Source organism: Bombus terrestris, chromosome 14, assembly GCF_910591885.1.
Source record: "Bombus terrestris chromosome 14, iyBomTerr1.2, whole genome shotgun sequence".
Classification (NCBI taxonomy): Eukaryota; Metazoa; Arthropoda; class Insecta; order Hymenoptera; family Apidae; genus Bombus; species Bombus terrestris.
In genome coordinates, this window is record NC_063282.1 from 9275057 (window position 1) to 9294835 (window position 19779).

Genomic DNA, 19779 nt, shown 5'->3' on the forward strand with positions numbered 1-19779 from the left:
AACGTGCAGCGTTACAACACGCGTGCTGTATAACGATACAGCATTGTAAAAAGGAAACAAATTGCGGAAATAAATCACAAATTCATCACCGAGAAAACGGAGCGATAAAATTACTTGTTGTCACGTTCGATCTCCAAATTCTCAAACTCATAGAGAAACACGAAAGTGAATTATGAAATCGAGATAAAATATTTTCCTTTATACAGTTGTTTTCAGTGTATGGTTCAACAAAATTCAACTAGCTAAATAATACTATATGCGTAATCATCTACTTGAACTACCGCACTATATAGCAATAAAATTCATACAGAAAATAAATAAAGTAATAAAATTTGTATGCCCAATCGATTATATAAACTATAGCCCATTAATATGTATTAGAAGGAGAAACCTAATTAATATTCGTGGAAGTTGAATTTACTTTTCACATTTATAAACTATACAACACGTGTTTATTATTAATATTAATACAAGTATTTTATTATTCAGCTGTCATGCGGATTGTCCCCTGCACAATTAAGCTCTAATGTACTGTACAAGCTAGTCAACGGATTTAAATACAAGCACCATGAATGAATACGTTTATATTGCCGTAGTTATATAGATACATATATGTAAATATCGGTACCTTTAAATTCTCTTTTATTGAAAAAAATACAATTACTAAAGTCTCATACAAACTGTCAATTTTCATGTTATAGAGTTTATTTTTTCAAATTTTAAATACTAACTCAGTTTACGCTATTTAATAATATTTTTCACGATATCCTCATTTTCAAGCTCCTATTTATATAGACTAATAGGTATAATATTCTGTAACTCTTTGATGATTCGACACAAACTGAAAATTTATTCCCAAAATCTATTCGACGAATACGATTACGAAACAGATGCCTGATGTTTAGTTAATTTTCTCAATTACCTTTAGTTGACGGAATTATAAATTTAATTTCGACATGACTCGTGACAAGTGAAATAATTTGAAATTGTTCATTTTCAGGTTGTACAATGACAAAATTCTTATTGACAAGTTGCGCCTTGTAGTATATATTTATATTATATCGATTCGTTTGCAACATACGTGATTCGAAGAGGATACCGCGGATATACGTCATTCACAATTATCTCTTTGAAATTGAACAATTTTCATTTTGCATGACTGTAATACCATTTTGAACGTTTTTGCTTTTATTTGAAACTTTTATGTTAAACTTCGTAGTATACGTGAAGTAGCCTGCATTGCGGAATTTTCAATGCATTCCCTGTTAAATTTTCAAGCTATAACAATTCTACAATTATAATTAATTGTCACGGTACTGGACAAGGACTGTTTATTGTAGTCATGAAAGCGTTTGAAGCATTTTGCATATATATACTTTTACAACGAATTAGCAAATATCGCGAGCCATTCATTCATCGAAAATATAAAGATTACGCGAATAAAAAATAAAAATTTTGAAACAGAAAGCGATAATAACTGTGGCATATTTCTATGTTTACATTTCAGATTTCAGGAAACTGTTGCAAGTGTGGTTTGCACCGAGAGTGCAGCATTTTGAGAAAAGTCAGGAAAAATAACGAAAAAGGCAACAGTACTTCGTTTGTCTGTATTTTCAGATTGCAGACCTAACGTAATATCTGTTTGAAACATTTACGTGGGTCACCAAATTGCTTATGCATGTGCTTGTACATATTAGCATGTCGCACGTGTGCACACACCATGTATAAGTGTACGTACAAATGGCAACCAAAAAATCCTTGCTTCTAGCCTAGGAAAATCGCAAACCGCAATTCTCATTATTCTAGTTGCCGACTGAAAGTTATTTGTACGATCAAAATTAGAACTCTAGCCGAAAATAAAATACATTCTCTTTTTGTCGCCAATTGCCATCACGAATAACGATTGTTGGAACACAGAAATACACGGGAATAAAACCATTGAGAAATAACTTGGAAGTGGAAATACTAAAAATAATACAAAATCAACAAGCCTGTCCTTCTCATAGAAATTCTTCAAATTCGGATAAATTGTCGAAGTAAACGTGGTGGTATTTAGCGAGGATGATTATCATGATCGTTATCACATTATATGTAAATTAATTCACGTGCCGCTGCTTTGCGAGATAGATCAGATCCTATTAAACTTATGACGTGAGATTTCGAAACTTCTTTTTCTTCGGAACTTTATTTTGTACGGTCCATTGGCAAGAAAATAGCGAAAAGATAACAAATGTTGCGAGAATTGAAAGAATTCTTTCAGCTTCATCAAGAAATTCTTGGAGTTCCCATTAGTGGACGTAAAATTCCAAGGCAAAGGGAATTATCCGATCTCTGTGAATTCAAAGGTAGATTTGTGCATATCGAATTCTCCTTCTCCTTGGAACTTCTCGTTACCTCCACCCTTTCGTATAATCAACAGTATTATTTATCGACGCAAAATCAGCATGTAGCTGGCTTTGAGAAATTTGCACGGAATACAATATGAGGATGTTGATCACCACCGGCGTAGTGCCGCCAAGCTTCCAGATTTCTTAATTTAGAAAGAGTATTATTCGCATATTCAATCAAAATCAATTTTTTCATATGTATAGATAAAATTGTACAGTACGCTATAAGTAATAGAATCTGAAGTGTTGATTGTTTAATGCGAAAGGAATAAACGATATTCGTATATCGAATTACAAAATAGTAGCGAAGCTTGATTAAATTGTCAATACGTAATGTAGGTTCTTTGTGATGCTTTATAATTAATGTTATGATGATAACGCTTATATTATTACGTTATTATTGCGTTATATATCGCATACATAATATATATTAGGTCATCCGAAAAGTTTCTTTCGTTTTATAACGAAATAATGAATGCGCAACATTTTCCGTTTTATATCATTTTATCGAATTACGTATGATTCATTTTGTTCTATCAAATTAAAGATCACAACGTTCGACAGATTACGTTTCATGTTTGTATAAAGATGCGTCGTTGTAAAAGACGTGTCTGTAAAAGAACGACACTTTTCGAACAACCTAATATATATAATAGACCCAGTCGTAAAGAAAGACACGTTTGATTGAAAATAACATATGAAGTTAATAAAGGAGCATATAAAGAAAGAAAATAACATATAAAGATATATATATTAGGTCATCCCATAAGTTCGTGCCGTTTTTCGAGCGGTTATATATGTTAAGATTATTTCAGTTTCATGAAAAAATGTACAACTTCTTCCCATTTTTCTTGTAGGGCCATTATTCCGTCTCGATAAAAGTTCTCTTGTTTTTCTTTAAAATATTTTTCTAAGCTATTTTTGAGAATGTCAATATTTTCAAATTTGTTACCTACTAAAAAGTGTTGTAATGCTCTGAACAAATGGTAATCATATGGGGCAATGTCTGGGAAATATGGGGGATGTGGTAAAATTTCCCAATTAAATTCAGACAATTTTTTTGTAACACTTTTCGCGACATACGGTCTAGCGTTGTCGTGATGGAAGATAACGTAGTTCCTATTCACTAAACCTGGTCGTTTTTCAGCTAGTGCTTCCCTTAATTTTTCTAACTGAGTGTAATATTTGTATGAATTAATGGTATCACCACTAGATAAAAGTTCAAAATAGAGTATTCCTTTATAATCCCACCATACACACAAAAGAACTTTACGTGGATGTAACCCTGATTTTGCACAGCGTTGAGGTGGCTGATTTCGTTGGGACCAGCTACGTTTCCGTTTAGGGTTTTCGTAAAGTATCCACTTTTTATCGCCAGTTACCAGGCGTTTAAGGAATGGCTCATGTTTATTACGCGCAAGTAATGACATGCACGCTGTCGTTTGTTTAAGACGGTTCCGTTCCGTAAGTTCATGGGGCACCCAAACGTTCAACTTTGACACCATCCCCATTTTTTTTAAACACCTATGAATCGTTGTCTTAGGTATTTTCAGAACATTTGACATCTCTTGAACTGTCAAACTTCGTGATTTTTCAACAAGATCCCGAATTTTATCTTCGTCTGTCTGAGGAGGACGCCTGGAGCGTTCCTCGTCTTCTAAACAGAAATTCCCAGCTCTAAAACGTTGGAACCACTTCCTACAGGTGCGAGATGAAAGCGCATTTTCTCCGTAAACAGCACATATGTTTTTCGTGGCAATTGTTACAGAACTTCCTTTCCGAAATTCATATAACATGAGATGTCGAAAATGGATACGCATTTCACTCATGATTTCTTACTGTTAGAAGTCACTGTGTTCACTATATTACGATCTTATACCCACGAAAATCTGCTCTAGCCTGTCCTCGACCAGCTAAGCTCAAGTACAGTGGTCTCTTATCGCCGTATGTTTATAAATCGGCACATGAAATGTATACACAAAAGTGGGCACGAACTTATGGGATGACCTAATATATATAAAATGATCACGAACCGCGGTCTTCTCAGCTACTCGATGTTTTCAATTATTAATTACGAAAGAAGCCCAAGGATTCTGGTAAATGACTCTGTTGGGTGTAGGTTTGTAACAGATCATTCACCAACATCGTTAAGTTCATCGGGGCGCCCGCGGAATCGACTTCCTTTTCAGACGATAGCAGCTCCATGAAAAGCAGACCCAAATTATCTACGTTGCAGTATCAATGCCTTAAAACTCAACGTCTTTGAAACAGAAAATTTCCTTCATTTATAGCGCACATATAGCTTTCCATTTTTGCTCAAATTTATTGTCTTCTTTTTCTAAGCAATTGACAACGAAATATAGGCTGAATTCTTATTATCTAGCCACGCCAAGAATGTTTCCTCTTTTAAGCAGATTGTTGTTTTTCTTAAAAATGCAATGTCGATAACCAACCTAAATGAGAACGGAAATGATAAAATCTTATACCGATTTTTGTCGAGAAATATTAATACAGTGTTTAAAAAATCGTAAAAGTATGATAAACAAAAATCCGACCATTTGGACATGTATATTCTGTATAGTTTTTTACGCTCAAATTTCACGCATGGGCGTATGATCATCCGCGGTATAACTTCGAGTTTATCTCGGTTGTGACCGACGTTACCAATGCACGTGGAAAATTGCTTCACGCTTTCATCGTCGCGCGAACGTCAAAATTTTTGTGTCATTAAGGAGAAATCCTTGGCTTTTTCGAATCAACGCCACGCGTTCGAAACACTAGCTGAAGTTTTTATCTCCGTGTCTATTCGTGACATACCCATTAATGGATTTTCGATACGTGACGTCGCAGTGCAGATCATTCGTATTTCACAGCTTTACTTTCCAATTTCGTTCAAGTAGCAAAAATGTGGAGAGTTCGCACGCCCCTCGACTGCATACAAATCGACCAGCTTAAACAAACCGTCTCATTTCTTCAAAAGAACTACGAAGTGCGATCTGTGAAATTTACGAAAGTGATTGCTACGTTTTTTTTTCAATTCTCTTATACAAAAAAGACGAATTCCACATTTGTCGCAACTTTAGTTACTGTGACATACATCACTGTACATGTAATTTACGATTCAACGAGTTTATTTTTATTTCAAATGTATTTTTCATCCTCTTCGTAATCTTCGCCACGAGCCATGTAATTCCGGATGCACGACACTGTCAGTATTCATGGCGGTATTACTTTAAATTAACTGAACTAATAATTATTCGTATAATTCAAAGGAGAGAACTATTACGCGCCTCGCGAAAAATATTATTACCGGTATGGTGACGGCTGTACGCATAAAACTGAAATCACAATGCGAAAGAATAAAAGTTTTAATTGAGAAAGGGAGGAACAGGCCTCTGCTCTATTTTTGTTAACTTGGTCACTGTAACAGCACCTCCGAGATTAAGTTGGACCATATCGCACGAAACTAATTTAAGTTCGCCATACGCGAACTTCTGTGTTCCGCCAGGAGCAACACAATGCACATGCTCCTTTTCGATTTATGTTTCATTTCTAATTGTTCATTGTAGTTTCTTAACTGCAGCTAACGCAACGAGACCCAGCTTCTCTTTTGAATTGTAACCGGGAACCATAATTGCTGCTCTCGCATACTCTGTGAATTTACAAAACAACTCTTACTTGTAACGCTATTATCTTACGCAAAATTCGGAATTAATTTCGCTATTGTCGCTATTGTATAATGCTATTTTCGATTCACTGTTCTTTGTAATAGAATAAGAAAAGAAAAGACGAGGGCGTCGCTCTTGCCATCAATTAAAAATATCAAACTAAAAATCGATGATCATAATAAATATCTAATAAAGGGACATTCAATTTTTTCTATGAACCTCTACATTTCCCAAATCGGCAATTGTTAGGTTAGAAAACTTTACTCTGTTTGTTACGGAATTCTAGAAAAAAATCCTTACGCCAGATAAATGTTGCGGTAGCTATGAAATATGTTCCGCGTTATTCCAACTGGTGGTATTTTCCCTACAACGTTCCACGTGAACAATTTTCCACACTACGATACTTAACGCAAACATCATTCTACGGGGCTGTACATTCTACGACGTGTTTAACATCTATACACTCTGCGACACAGTTCGCATATTGTGGTTCTTTTAATATGCACAGTACTACATTTCTAATTTAGTCCAGTCTCTACGTTCATCAATATACTTATACAAATAATATATTGTATAATCTGCAAAATTATCGAACTAAAAATAGTAATTTTCCGATATGGCAAACACGCGTTGCATTTTAGAAACATCACTTCATGTAAAATCGATATACATAGGTATCTTGATCTATTTACCTAGTAATGACCAAAGTGTTCAGTAATTAATTCAATGAAAGGTGATACGATTACGATTTAGCGAAAAATAATATTGTAAAAGGATAGATTCATAGAATTGTCTAGTCGATCGAAAATAATCGCTGCCTACCTGATTACGTATTAAATTTCTCAACATAGTTAACAGAGGCAAGGTGGAATAATATCGCGTCTAACGAAGCAGATATGAGATAATGCAACACTAGGATATGACTGGACGTGGAAAATATCCCACAGAATAGCGTCACACGATCACCACGGATATTAACTTGCATTGTTATGCAAACTAATCTAACGAGCAACTAGCAACATTATAAAACTTTCAGTTCTTAAGTTTTTAGTTGATAATAAAGTCCATTGAATACATGCATGGTAAAAAATGTTCTTCCTCCGTCAAATTAAATGAATGTAGTTGCACATTGTTGATTAAAGGCATTCATGAGTTCTACTCGAAAATATAATTTGCGGGAAGAAAAAAGAGGGACCATTTCCCATAGTGGCTTCATTTTCTTTAACAATCTTCCATCACGAATGTATGGCAAACGCATTTTTTAATTTACTCTCTATTGGATCTCTATTGTTAACGCATGAATTTCTAATAAACTAGAGCGAAAATAAGCGCAGCATACTCCACTTTCGACATACGGTACCACGCAATAACTTATTTTAATCCTCCTTTTACGAAGCGTCCTATTCCAGAGTTATTGATAATTTGTCGAAGAAATATTTCCTAACAATATGATTAGTCGTCATTACAAGGTCGCTATTGTAGATGACCCAAGATTTTTCCACGTTACCGTATACATCCAGGTATTTCTGAGCTCCCATCGTGGTACACGGTACACGCTTTCCGTTTTCGTTTCGCAGTTGAATTTCAATTTATTAAAATGCCGGATCTCTCTCGAGCAGGGCTCGGTGATCCTTTTTAACGTCGTCGCTTCGCTTTCCTCTTTATATCGCTTTCCGGAAGCTGGCACGAAACACCGTGGTCACGCCGCCTCGAATGTCTGAATATAAACAGCGACGCTTTACAATTCATGACCCATGAACGGAACCACGACTCTTCTTCGTTTTCTTCGTTTTACCAATGAAACACTGCCTTCTCCCTGCGTTCTTTTCCTCTGCCCGTAAAAAAAGAAACTACACACGCGATTATCCTTCATGATAATTTTGTAATTCGCGAGGTACTTGAAGAATCTGTCATGCAGGTCGTTAGCAGGAGCTCGCAATTTGCGGAACTCTTTCAATCTTTCAGCGACGATGTAATTCGGATGCACCCTCTAACGCTATACGCATATACTTTGATTCAAACAAACTTTCTGATAATAATTTCTTTCTGCGAAATTCCTCGCTAAGACCAAATTACCTCTAGCAATTAAAATGTTACATTTAACGTGCTCGAAATGTCTCTCAGTGGAATTTCAATTGAGATCTTTGTTCGAATAAAACTTTTCAAGTGCGTCGCTTCCCTTATCGGGATTGGTTATTATGGAAACAAGGAGATCGCAATGTTTCTGTGAATGCAATCGCATTCGTTAAGCTTCATAGAACTTGCAGTTGCTACATTGTTTGGCAAAAGTCCTCGAAACCAGACGATTCAGAAAGTTTTTCGTTTCTTTGCTTTTGCGTAAAACTCCGTACGTGCAGCAACGTGACTATCAGCGCCGAGAATGTTAGCCCTTAGAAGTCAGCCTCGAACTCGGCAACCTTTCGACGACCAAACGAGCTGCTTGAATACCTTCGTCGAATGCTACGTCGAAGAATACAAACCCCGGTGCGAGTTGGAATCTTGATTTTTGAAATATCACTGTGGACATCTGATATTTTCTTTAAACCGGTTGCGCATTTTATCGATACGTCCCAATTGTGCAGGAAGTCAGTACGATGTATAAATAATAAATAGACATCACGTTTATACATTTATACACGTACTTTGTATTTTCTATTCTTTAAACAATACCGTAAATAATTTCATTTCAAAAGATACCACGTTCTCGTTGTGAATCGAGCGTAATTGTCCGTTTCTGTTGTTTCAACGAATGTTAACGATCTACGTATTTATAAATCATATTTTTCATCAAACAGAAAGCTATAGTGTGCTCAGGAAAAAAGCAATTTACGTTTAAATCATCCCCGTGCTTTGGACTTTTTCACACACGAAAGTGTACAATTATGGAAGGCAAAAATGTATTGGACCCCAGGGTGTTCTCATGATACATCACCATCCGTGTAGCAACTCTTGTCAATTATCGCGGCATTTCAGTGCAACGACCATCAAGCAAAAACAGCGTTAAAGAACCTACGATAAATTGGCAAAACGTCTGGGTAATTGTACCGTCCATGCAAATTTTCCAAACAGAGTTTCACCATTACGAGCTACGTTCTAAGCGAAGCTAAGAATCCATCAACTTTAATTCAACGAACACTGAAGATGAATTAAACTCGAATATTTTCTTCAAATTGAAATTCGTAATTTTCTCGTTTCGGAGAAAGTACACCGAGGATAACGTAAGTTTCTTCTTTTTCTTCATGGTCAAAGTTATTTGGCAAATTACGTACGACGCGACGTGACAAATTTATTCTCTTTTATCTTTCCTTTGTTCTTCGAAGAAGACGTGTTTTCAACTTCTCGTCTACGGTTTTTCTCAGCTGCATTGCTTATGGAGTAACAAAAAAGGAGATACTGCGAAGATAAAAATAGTAAGACGGATGATTGCGTTTCTGTGCGAGCCACGCCATTTGTCTCACCCTTCGCTGCGCATCTTACAACAAAACTGTCGCACTTGCGACAGTGAAATACCGATTTCGGACAATTTTCCTATGAACCATAATAAAGCGCAGTCGACGAAAAAAGTCGAACTAAATTTTTTTTCATTTTCTGTGAAAATCGGTGACATTCTATCGAGAAAGAGAAAAGAGTACGTTTGTACCGATCGTCCATTGAATTCTTCGACTACCTATATCAAGAAATTTTATGATACTAGTAAGTGATGCGAAGAATAAAATATGAGAAGAGACAAAAGAGACAGAAAGATAAAGATACAAAAAGGAAAGAAATTAGAATAGAATGATTTAAAAGAATCTGAATTTGAACGTGTTCCGAAATTATTTTTCTATATCGAGGTATTTGGCAGAAATTTTGTTTTCTTAGGACGGAGTATTTTTTAAATAAATTTTCCACGCGAAATAGAGTTTACTCAGGTCGTTTACTTGTCTTACAGGGATCTCGATAAATTTCCAACCTTTCCTCTCTCGTAGAAATTCCCTATGTGGGGACACACATGATTATAAATGGTAGGGACGGCTACCCTCGGGGGTTGACCTCAACGCCTGTCGGGTCACCTGCAGAATCTTTCGACGACCAAAAATATCACTTGAATACAAAAGCCTTTTCGAAAATATGGATCCATAAAAATGTTGTGATCGTAAAATACCGTGCCCTATAATTTTCCAATCCTTAATAAATAGAAGTAACTCGCGTAAAATGAATTGTGAACACACGCTGGGATCTTAATTCACAGTTATAAAACATGGAAAAATTCTGTGCTGTAGATTAACGGGGCAAGTTGTTAGTTTTCTTTCGACGAATTTAAAAGTCAAGGATATTGTGATGTTTTTTTTTAATTTAAGAGGAAAATTAGTCCTACCTTAGTTTCTTTGATCTCGAAATCATAATACCAATACTGATCCGGCGATATTGGAAAGCGTCCTTAAAATATTTGAGAGGCACCTCGCAACTCAGCTGCACCGAACGATCGACCGCGAAGTAAAAGTCTGGCAACGTGCCGTATTCCCCCACATTTTTCATTAAAAGGAAGAAGAAAAAGCAAGGGCAAGGAAAACGCAAAGTACTTGGCCGAGTGGAACTAAAATGGCGGAAAAACGGAGCTTTCTTGTCAATTAAATCGTCGAGATAGAAGTTATACCGATACTAAATACGAAATTTTATCGCTATATTAACTTTCCATTGACCTGAATAATCAATGTTACTTGTTTTGCATGAAACAAATTTATACGGCAACTTTTTTAGCGGCAAGATTTTACTACCTGCTTCGTGTTAATTTCAAATGAATTCTAAATCCTTCGAAAGATGAAACGTTAATCAAATAAATGGAACGTAATCGTTAAAATTATATATTGGTATGTACTTATTCCTTTCCCGTTTATTTATTTCTTCTTTTTGCATCATATATTTATTCATCGTTTCCTGTAAAAACATTTCGTTAACATGGGAGATGTCCAAGGAAAATAGAGGAAATGAAAAGATCACTGTGTGAATCGCTTTTAGTCTTTATGACAGTTGAGGGAAAAGTAGCAAAGGGATGGCAGTCAATGGCCGCACGTGGTGGATGAGCGCTTTCAGCTTCTTTTAGCAAAAATCAATTTCGCTGACGCTACTTATAATCCGATTAATTAAAACCTAGCCGTGAAGGATAGGACGCACGGTTCTGAAACCTAAAATACGAAATATTATACGGCATATTATGAAATAAAAAGAGCGAATTACTCTCACTAGCCTCGGGGGCGAGCGGCGTTTTAATGGATATAAAATCCATCTACCGTTAGAACTTTCTCGCATCACGTAAAGTTTTAAAGTATAGAACGGAAAATTGCGTTTTAATTGCGTGTTCCTAGCCGAAGGTATAAATGGGTGCATATTTCACGAGAAATCGATACACAAGTCTTGTGGTGCACTCGTGCTGAAAAAACAAATCGAATCGTTTCTTGAACCCCGTGTAATATACTTCTAAAGCTAACAAATATCTCGTGTAAGAAACACATTAACATCATTGGATTAAAAGATGTGATTTGATAAAAAACAAACACATGCATGACGTTAAAGAACATTATTGATAGTTCTATGAAAATCCCTTGTTTAACGCAAATTTCAGCGCAAAATTTTCAATAATCCAGTAAATATATTATTTCACATTTTAATTATTACACGTACGGTATTCGAGAATTCCTGATTAAAGTTATGATCATGTTGAAGGGAAAAAAGTTAGATTTCTTGAATCATTCTACCGCTAAAGCCAAGATTCATCTTCGCTTCGTCTAAATTATTTCGTTCCCTTAGTTTCATTCATGCGTTATTTAATCCAAGCTCAGTCTTGCTCACAACTATATCTCTACGGAAATTTGCGGAATGCGACGGGCCTCTCTCTCTCTCTCTCTCTCTCTCTCTCTCTCTCTTTCACTTTCCCTCCTCAAGGAGAGTGGTTCAAAGAAATTTAATTTCAATGCTAAAGTCAAACTGTCGCGCTTTGACGAAAGAACATTCGTTTGAGTTTATCTTCGATTCTTGTTATCTACATTTTCACTTTGATTATCTTCCTTGTTCGTCCTTTACCGTCGTCGCTTCCATCGAAACTTTTACCTTTCATTCTTATTCATGAGCTAATAGGGTATATTACGGGACGTAGATTTAAAGTTTTGACGAAATTTAAATCCTTATACGGAAGCCAATATTGGAAACACTGTTTTAACTGCAGATTTCCTGCAAATTTTCCATCTAAAAGTTATCGTCAGTTAAACCTTATCAATCGCAAAAATTACCAACGATTACGTTGCAGAGTTAAGTAACCACAAGTACATGGCAGATTGGTAAAAAAAAAAAAAAAAAAAAAACAGGAAAAACTAGGTTTTGCGGAACGATCGACCTTAAAACGTTTTCCTGGCTGACGATGGCCTTGTTTCAGTAACCGTAATGAGTAATGGGAAAAGCAATTGCAATTAGATTCGAATGACGTGATTGCAATGATACCGCTTGCGCGATTACTTGTTCTTTAGCCGCATGGTTTGCGAGTAAGCAAACCCTGCTTGCGCTTGGCGCAGTTCCGCCTCATCGTTGCTTCATTATCCGTACTTAACGAAGCTTTTCTGCAAAGCACTACGATCGATTCGAACCAGTTCCTGTGGAAAAATAAACCATCAAGCGGCTGGGAGGAAATATTCCCTATTCGCGTTACCATAGATACGGAATAAATGAAATTATTTTGCAATTATTTCTTGTACTGCTGGAATTTATAATAGCTACATGGTAAATTATTGTATATTGGATATTATTATACTTCCATTGTCCTCTGCCACGGAATTTAAGTCCTCTGACACAAAAGAAAATCGCGAAATTCTGTCAATTTCGTCGCTGATAAGCTACGCAACAGTAGATGTAAAATTCGGAATTAGAAAAGAGTAAATAGATATAATCGTCACATAAATCAGAGTGCGATTATAGATATTTTCACACGTCGTAATGTGTCCGTTCATCGTGCGAATAAAAATCTCCGAGCCCCGAAGGAAAGTTGATTTTTCTTTCTTAGTAATTTCGAACTCGCGAGTGATCCTCTCGAAAGAACAGCACGAGAAAGATCACTTTAAAGTACGTGACGAGAGCAAAGAAGATACATTTGCATCTCAAACGGCTGAGATTAAGAAGTTGAATCATTCCCGCGTTGCATTACAGTACAGAAGCTTCTTACGGTGTGACCAAATGTTCTTCGGCAAAGTAGGTTGCGCGAAACTCGTCCAGGATACTCAGTTTGGAAAGAACTTTCCAGAAACACCTGACAAATTTTAACAGCAACTTCTTCAGACACATTTATTATACGTTATCGATACAACTTGGTAATTGGGTTTTAACAACATTACTTAAAAGCTTGCTGCCTCCTCCGTTTATTAATCGGAATTTTCATCGAAGAATTTTTTCTGAATTAAACCGAGAACAATTCTTACATTTCTAATATCTCGCTAAATGGAAGCATATTTTATGTACCACGATATTCTCTCGTTTCCTACATTCTGTTGTTTCAGAGAAACATGCCACGTCTCTCTTTTTCACAGAAACACGTAGCGAAAATAAAACAAAGCAACGTGATCTTCGAGAAACACGTTCGTCTTCGTAAATCCTTCAATATTGTAAACTTGTTCTACGTTCTCTCTGCGATGTTTTCGCGCTTTTGTTCCAACTCTGTTCTAATAATTACAAATAAAGAAGGAAATGAAGATTCACAAAGATATAAGAATTTCTAATTCGACGTTGCGCACCGTTTAACCAATTACTTGTACATAATTTCCATCATTCTTTGTCGCAGAATTACATTCAGAATTTTCCATAGCTGCTCAGATAGAGACAGCTCGAAAAATTCCAATCTATATTATTGCGGCAAATTAATTGCACTTTTTGCGCCAGTAACTAAGCTACAAAATCGTGTTAATATTTTAATCACCTGTTGAGCTGCCATTTCCTAGTCTCGCCATTTCGCTCGGTACGATAACAGCTTTATTAATGGTTCACGTTTTTCATTATGTTACTCTAATGATACATTTACCTCTATTCATATCTGAAGATTTATAACGTGCAAATATCTACGATTCTTTCTCTTTTTCCCAACCATTACGAATTCAATCATCTAAAAATATTCATTGTTAAAACGAATTAAATAATCATGCAAGTTAGCTCTTTTGTTCGGCGAACTTTCAGTACATAAAATTGCCTAGCACATTATCCATCGTCGTCCTGTATAATTCAATCGGGTCAGAGAAGGCAGTTCAATTCTAAATCTAAGCCGAAATGAAATCAACGTTTCTGAATCCGGTGCAATTAACAGTGCGGTTAACCAATAATCAAATCACAGAGCGTGAAGAGAATCGGCGAAAGAAGATTCAAGTGGTAAGAGGATGAACCTCTTGATATTTCCTTGCGAGAACTTCACAATCAAGTTTTGCAACCGACTCTTAGCAACAACCCTCCTAAGTTGGAAGAGCCACTCAACTATCGAGCACCCACTTGAAAAGTAGAAACTGGAAGTCACATGTTACGATGCGAAACTGCGCAACCAGACCAGAACTTCTATTGCTCCGCCCCCGCACCGCGATATCCCGATAAAACCGCAACGTGCATTTGCACCCCGTGAGCAGACACCCGCGTAACTGCACATCGCCCCGAGCCACACCTGCGAACGCTACTTTGGAAGTTTTCCCGGGACCAAATAATTCTAAAACGAAATTACAGGGAGGCGCGAGTTTTCATCTAAATGGCTGAATTTTGTCGCCTCTGTGCGCTATATTCGCAGAAGACATGGAACTCACGTTCAAACAACCGAGAAGTAAAGCAGGTGCGGCGCCATCATTTTCAATTAAATGTATTGAACGACGACGAGTGACAGTAGCTTTTTCGAACGTGAGAAACGTCGGGAATAAAACAGTGACTTTTAATTCTCGTCCGTGCGTCTTATATGAATTTGACGATTGTTGCATAAATATAAAGACGTTGCGTTTTTTTCAAATTTTTATCAAACCGTTCCAAATTTCTCTCCTCGATACGAACACTCCGGTTGTTACTTAAATTTTCTAACAACAACAAGTCGAGTCAAGTACGTTAACTTGTATGAACACTTGAGTAGATAACTGGCTTAAAGTTAAACAACTCATTTATTTAACCAATTAAATTGGTTTAAGCCAATCTACTCTAGTCACTCTTATGAGCTATCACTCGATAATATCAGAGAATTAAATATCATCCATCAAAGGAACGGATCAAGACTTCAGGGATTCGAATCGAAGGATCGTAACTATCTCGGATGTTGGGTTTTCAATGTACATTAATCTGAGGATCTTTTCTTTTGTTTCGATCGTTTTCTGCCGCTGTCGAATCGAAAGATCCGGGCTCGTCTGAACTTCGATAATCCTCACGGGATAAGGCACCAGGTTAAAAAGAGGGTGGCGATGGGAGGGTTACGCCCGATGAAAAGTCGCGACCCAAAGGGTCTTCGATGAGGCTTGCCGTGGCGAGTTCATGGATTACGCTAATAGGAACTCCATGAAATTTATACGAGTAGCGGCTTAAAAGTTCAATTTCTGTTCGTGGCCCCGGCAAAAGGCCGAAACGTCGATTCAATTACGATTAAAGGATTAACAAGATGCGTAAGGGTGGCGGGTTACTTTTTTCGAGTCTCTTTTTCATTCTCGTTCGGCCTCTTTTTCTTGCTTGAGAACTGGGATATGCTCGTCGAGGATCCTCGAGCATTGCCGAGTCGACTAACTCAAGAGGGCATGATAATCCAACGAGGCTTCGACACTTGACTATCTTGCGGCTTCCATCACCGCTCTTGCATGTTTCGCTGTGGATTTTCGTCCATGCTTCTGCTTAATCGTCTATAATCTATGTCTTTTGTATCGCCGCCTGTGAAATATCATGCAGTAGATTCGAGTCCTTTCACGGACGATAGGAATCATTATTTCCACCAATTAAAGTCAGATGAAATCAATATATGCAATTGGCCAAATATATGCAGTAGACCAAACTGTAAATGTCAATAGATTTGTAACTTATTCAATACTAATGATACATAAATGTAGAATGCAACAAATTTCATTGTACGATAGTGAAAAGAATATTCGCGTTAACTTCGTTACTGACTACCAAAAGATTCAAGAATTTCCTGCAAACTCTTCGAAGCATTGGAAACATGTCAAACAATCTTTTATACTGCTTGTTTCGTGCGCGGAATATCAAAGAAAACTCAGCATACCCAGATGATGGATTAAAGATGTAGAAACGTTTCTGCTCTAACAGTGCTGCCTACGTCTCTCGTATTTTCTCTGCGTTCGATATGATCCAATAAAGCAGGAAAGTTTGACTTAAATTTCAGAGTTCGTACGTAGTTGTCGCTAGCTCAGAAGATTTATGAATTTCGGTAATACACCCTAAATTCTAGAAATGTTTCGTTCAACAGCTTCACACGTAGCTCATAAATCTTAGCTGCAGACCGACCCTTTCTGTTGCAGAGTTTGGGAAAGGACGACTGGTGGGCACCTTGACGAACTTCGAACTGCAAACTGCAAACTCCTAAGTTTGCACGACGGCCGAAGGGTACGATCCTCCACGGAATAGTCTTCGAGTCTTCCTTAAATCTATCTAGGATACAGCGATCAAAGTGTTTGTAACAAATGAAGAATATTCCTTGACGCCGGCGTGTAACGCAATACTTCAAATTCAGCCCATAACTATTCATCACTACGCGTACACAGCGCTGAAACTATCACGTCGAGCTCCCTTCGAGCACCGAATGAAAAATTACGCGTCAACATCCATTGCCTTCCCTTCAACGATGAAGTGTTTATTCCAAAGCCTTGGGAAAACAGTATGAAAATGTTGCAAATATCTCTCACTCTCTCTCGATAAATTATACCATTCATCATAAATTGTAGGCGAAAATGTTTATTCGATAAAAATTTATCGAACCAAGAGTGGTTTGTCATCGTCTGATGGACGACTTTTTAACCAGTTCGCTTTGGAAATGTTTTATCAAGAATTTGCTACTGTTTAGGCTATCTTTTGCAATTACTGTAACTTCGCAAACGTGCGTAACCTTTTTGAATAAAGGAGAGAGAACAAGACACGACAGAAGAAAACTTTCGATTGCAGATACCCGCGATAAGACTCGGGTGGAAATAAGTTATTGCCGTTACTTCCACTGCATTATCGATGAAAAGTGTTAACGGACGAATCCAGTGCCAACCGATTTCCAATATCGGCTTCGTCACGAACTTTCGCACATAACTTCGAGAATAACGATGTATAAAGGGGAACCTTGAAATAAAGGAGAGAACAATAATTTTTCTTTCCATCAAAACCGGATTTTCACAAGTTTCTTGGTCGCCAGCCAGATTTTCTTGAGGAATATTTTTAAATAAACGCAATCCTTCAAGTGACAAAAGGAAAATTCTTAACATGACGAAAACATTATAAAATTGTTAAATCGTTAATGAATAGGACTGTGATTTTAGTATTTGTAAATATCTAATAACAGAACTTATAACCGAAGTACAGTCCTTCAGACACTCACAAAGCGACCTAGTGCTTCAACTCAGAAGATTTTTACTCCAAAGATATATGCCATTAAAAAAGCGTTATGAAGTGTAATAATGAAATGACCAGAAGCGCCATTAAGTTCTTACATATCGATTATAATTACTAACCAAGAGTTTTAAATTTAACATTTAAAAAAAACACATACACAGAAAAATATTAGAACAAGGAGGCAAAATCTAGTGAGAAAAATCTTAGAAATAAATACATCATCAAGTTCTATCGTCATCGTCGTGATTAAACCAATCCAAACGAATCCTTGAGACAAAGAAAAGAGAAAAGAAGAGATTAAAATATAAAAACGAAAAGTACCAAAAAGCTTTTGATTGCTGGTGCTGGGATGCCCCCATGACAAAAGGGAGGCACGTGGTGATGTCTTGTTGTTGTTGGTGTTGCGACAACCTCGGCAGTGCCGGTTCTTCAAGTGCTGGTGCTGGGGGTGTTGTTACTGGTGCATCTGGTGGCAGTGTTGTAGTTGGTACTAACGCCAATAACGCCGGTGGTAGTGGTCTCGGTATTGCTTCCGGTCTTTCTGCGATGCTGTCGTTGGTAGTCGTCACCGTCGCTATCAGTACAGGAGAGTGGCTTTTGACGGAAGAGAAACTACCGAAAACTTCATCGAATGCTTCTGTGGAGCCTGACAGCAAAGTTACGTACAGTGGTCTGTGGAGAGTCTGCGTTGCTATAAGTAAGTAGCTTTCACAAAGTTTCTATACCTCACGATACAATTGTAAACACTCAGCTTCGATCAAGCTTATGGTTATGTATCCATTGGGAATTTATTTATAACTTTGTTTCATCCTTCTGGCCAATTATTATTTTCCATTTTTATCTCCTTTGTAATGAAATATTTGCTTTTCAACGAGGAAACGTTCCGTGCTTATTTGTTAATATTTATTTTTATATACGAAGGTTAATAAATCATTGAATAATTCAATTACTCGCTGCACCCATTCGCGTGCTAAACAATGAACAAATATAAACTTGGGAATAAGTCAAGAAATATATTTCAGCATTAGCAAAATCCGTAATACTTGAGGGGGTAATATTATGCTAATCTTCATCATTGCTTCCATAAACAAGATACGACATTCCTTATAATTGCCGGAATCAGCTTAATTCGTAATCTGCTTATGAAGTTGAGAAAAACAGCAGAGTTACGAAGATTGACTTGGAAATAAATCGGTGGCAAAACTGTCGCGATGTGATTTTACTTCTTTTAAAAAAGAATAGTACCAAAAATCTCAAAATCATACGCTTAGAATATATACTTGACGATATCTTGTTACAATATAGAATCATAGTGGATTTGAAAAATATATTATCAAGAGTAGAATAACATGAGACGATATCCAAGATGCGAAAGGTGACGAATGACAGTGGAAATTTTGGAAAATTCGCGATAGCATCAATAGTAACAGAGGCGCTAAAGAAAATGTTGACTCAGCACTTGTCATTGCATTCACCAGCCGGACATACCAGCTCGGAATAGATCAAATGTACATGTGAATGAAAGTTTAGCTATCTGTTCAAAAAAGAGAGAGAGAGAGAAAGAGAGAAAGAAATAAGAAAAACGAGTAAAATACTCAAAATTATTACTACGCAATTTCTTTCCGTAGTATACCAGAGTATACTTTCCATTCCGTTTGTCTTTTTATTCTTAAAGACATTTTAAGCCAACCTCAATTCCGTGGGAAAGCATTACCAGACACTTTGGAGAATTCGCGAGCGAATTGTAACGACCGATCCGCTTATACTATTCGCATCGTGTTTGAAAAGTGATATAGAAATAGATACGATAGTGGGAAACGATAACGGAAATTGAAAAAAACTCCCGGTGAAAGGAAGCACCGTGAAACCGGAAAATTGTTTGGGACCTTCTTTGAAAGTACACCGAAGTACTCCAACGAACAAAATTGTATTTAAGGGAATCTAATTCAGCGTCGTTCGAGCTTTTCCCTAAGCTCTGAACCGTATCAAAGGATAAAGGGGAAAATAAAATAGTCACGTATATGCCGTAGTTGCTTATTAGGTAAAGCGAAAAAATTTCCAAGGAACAGCCTTATACGTTTCGCAGAAAATACCACTGAAACTATGAAAAGATACCTTATATTATAATTTCACAAAGAAAATGGTTCAAAAAT

At 36.8% G+C, this 19779-nt stretch overlaps 1 protein-coding gene across 2 annotated transcripts in view; it reads left to right on the forward strand.

The window, feature by feature from the left end:
* Positions 1-19779, forward strand: part of LOC100643828 (voltage-dependent calcium channel gamma-7 subunit) — a 39568-nt gene that overhangs the window by 1527 nt on the left and 18262 nt on the right. For both annotated transcript variants that reach the window (XM_003400868.4, XM_048412093.1), the window contains exon 2: positions 16552-18323. In XM_003400868.4, coding sequence (XP_003400916.1) covers positions 17984-18323 — 340 coding nt within the window. In that variant the 5' untranslated portion in view covers positions 16552-17983. The remainder of the gene's footprint in view (positions 1-16551; positions 18324-19779) is intronic.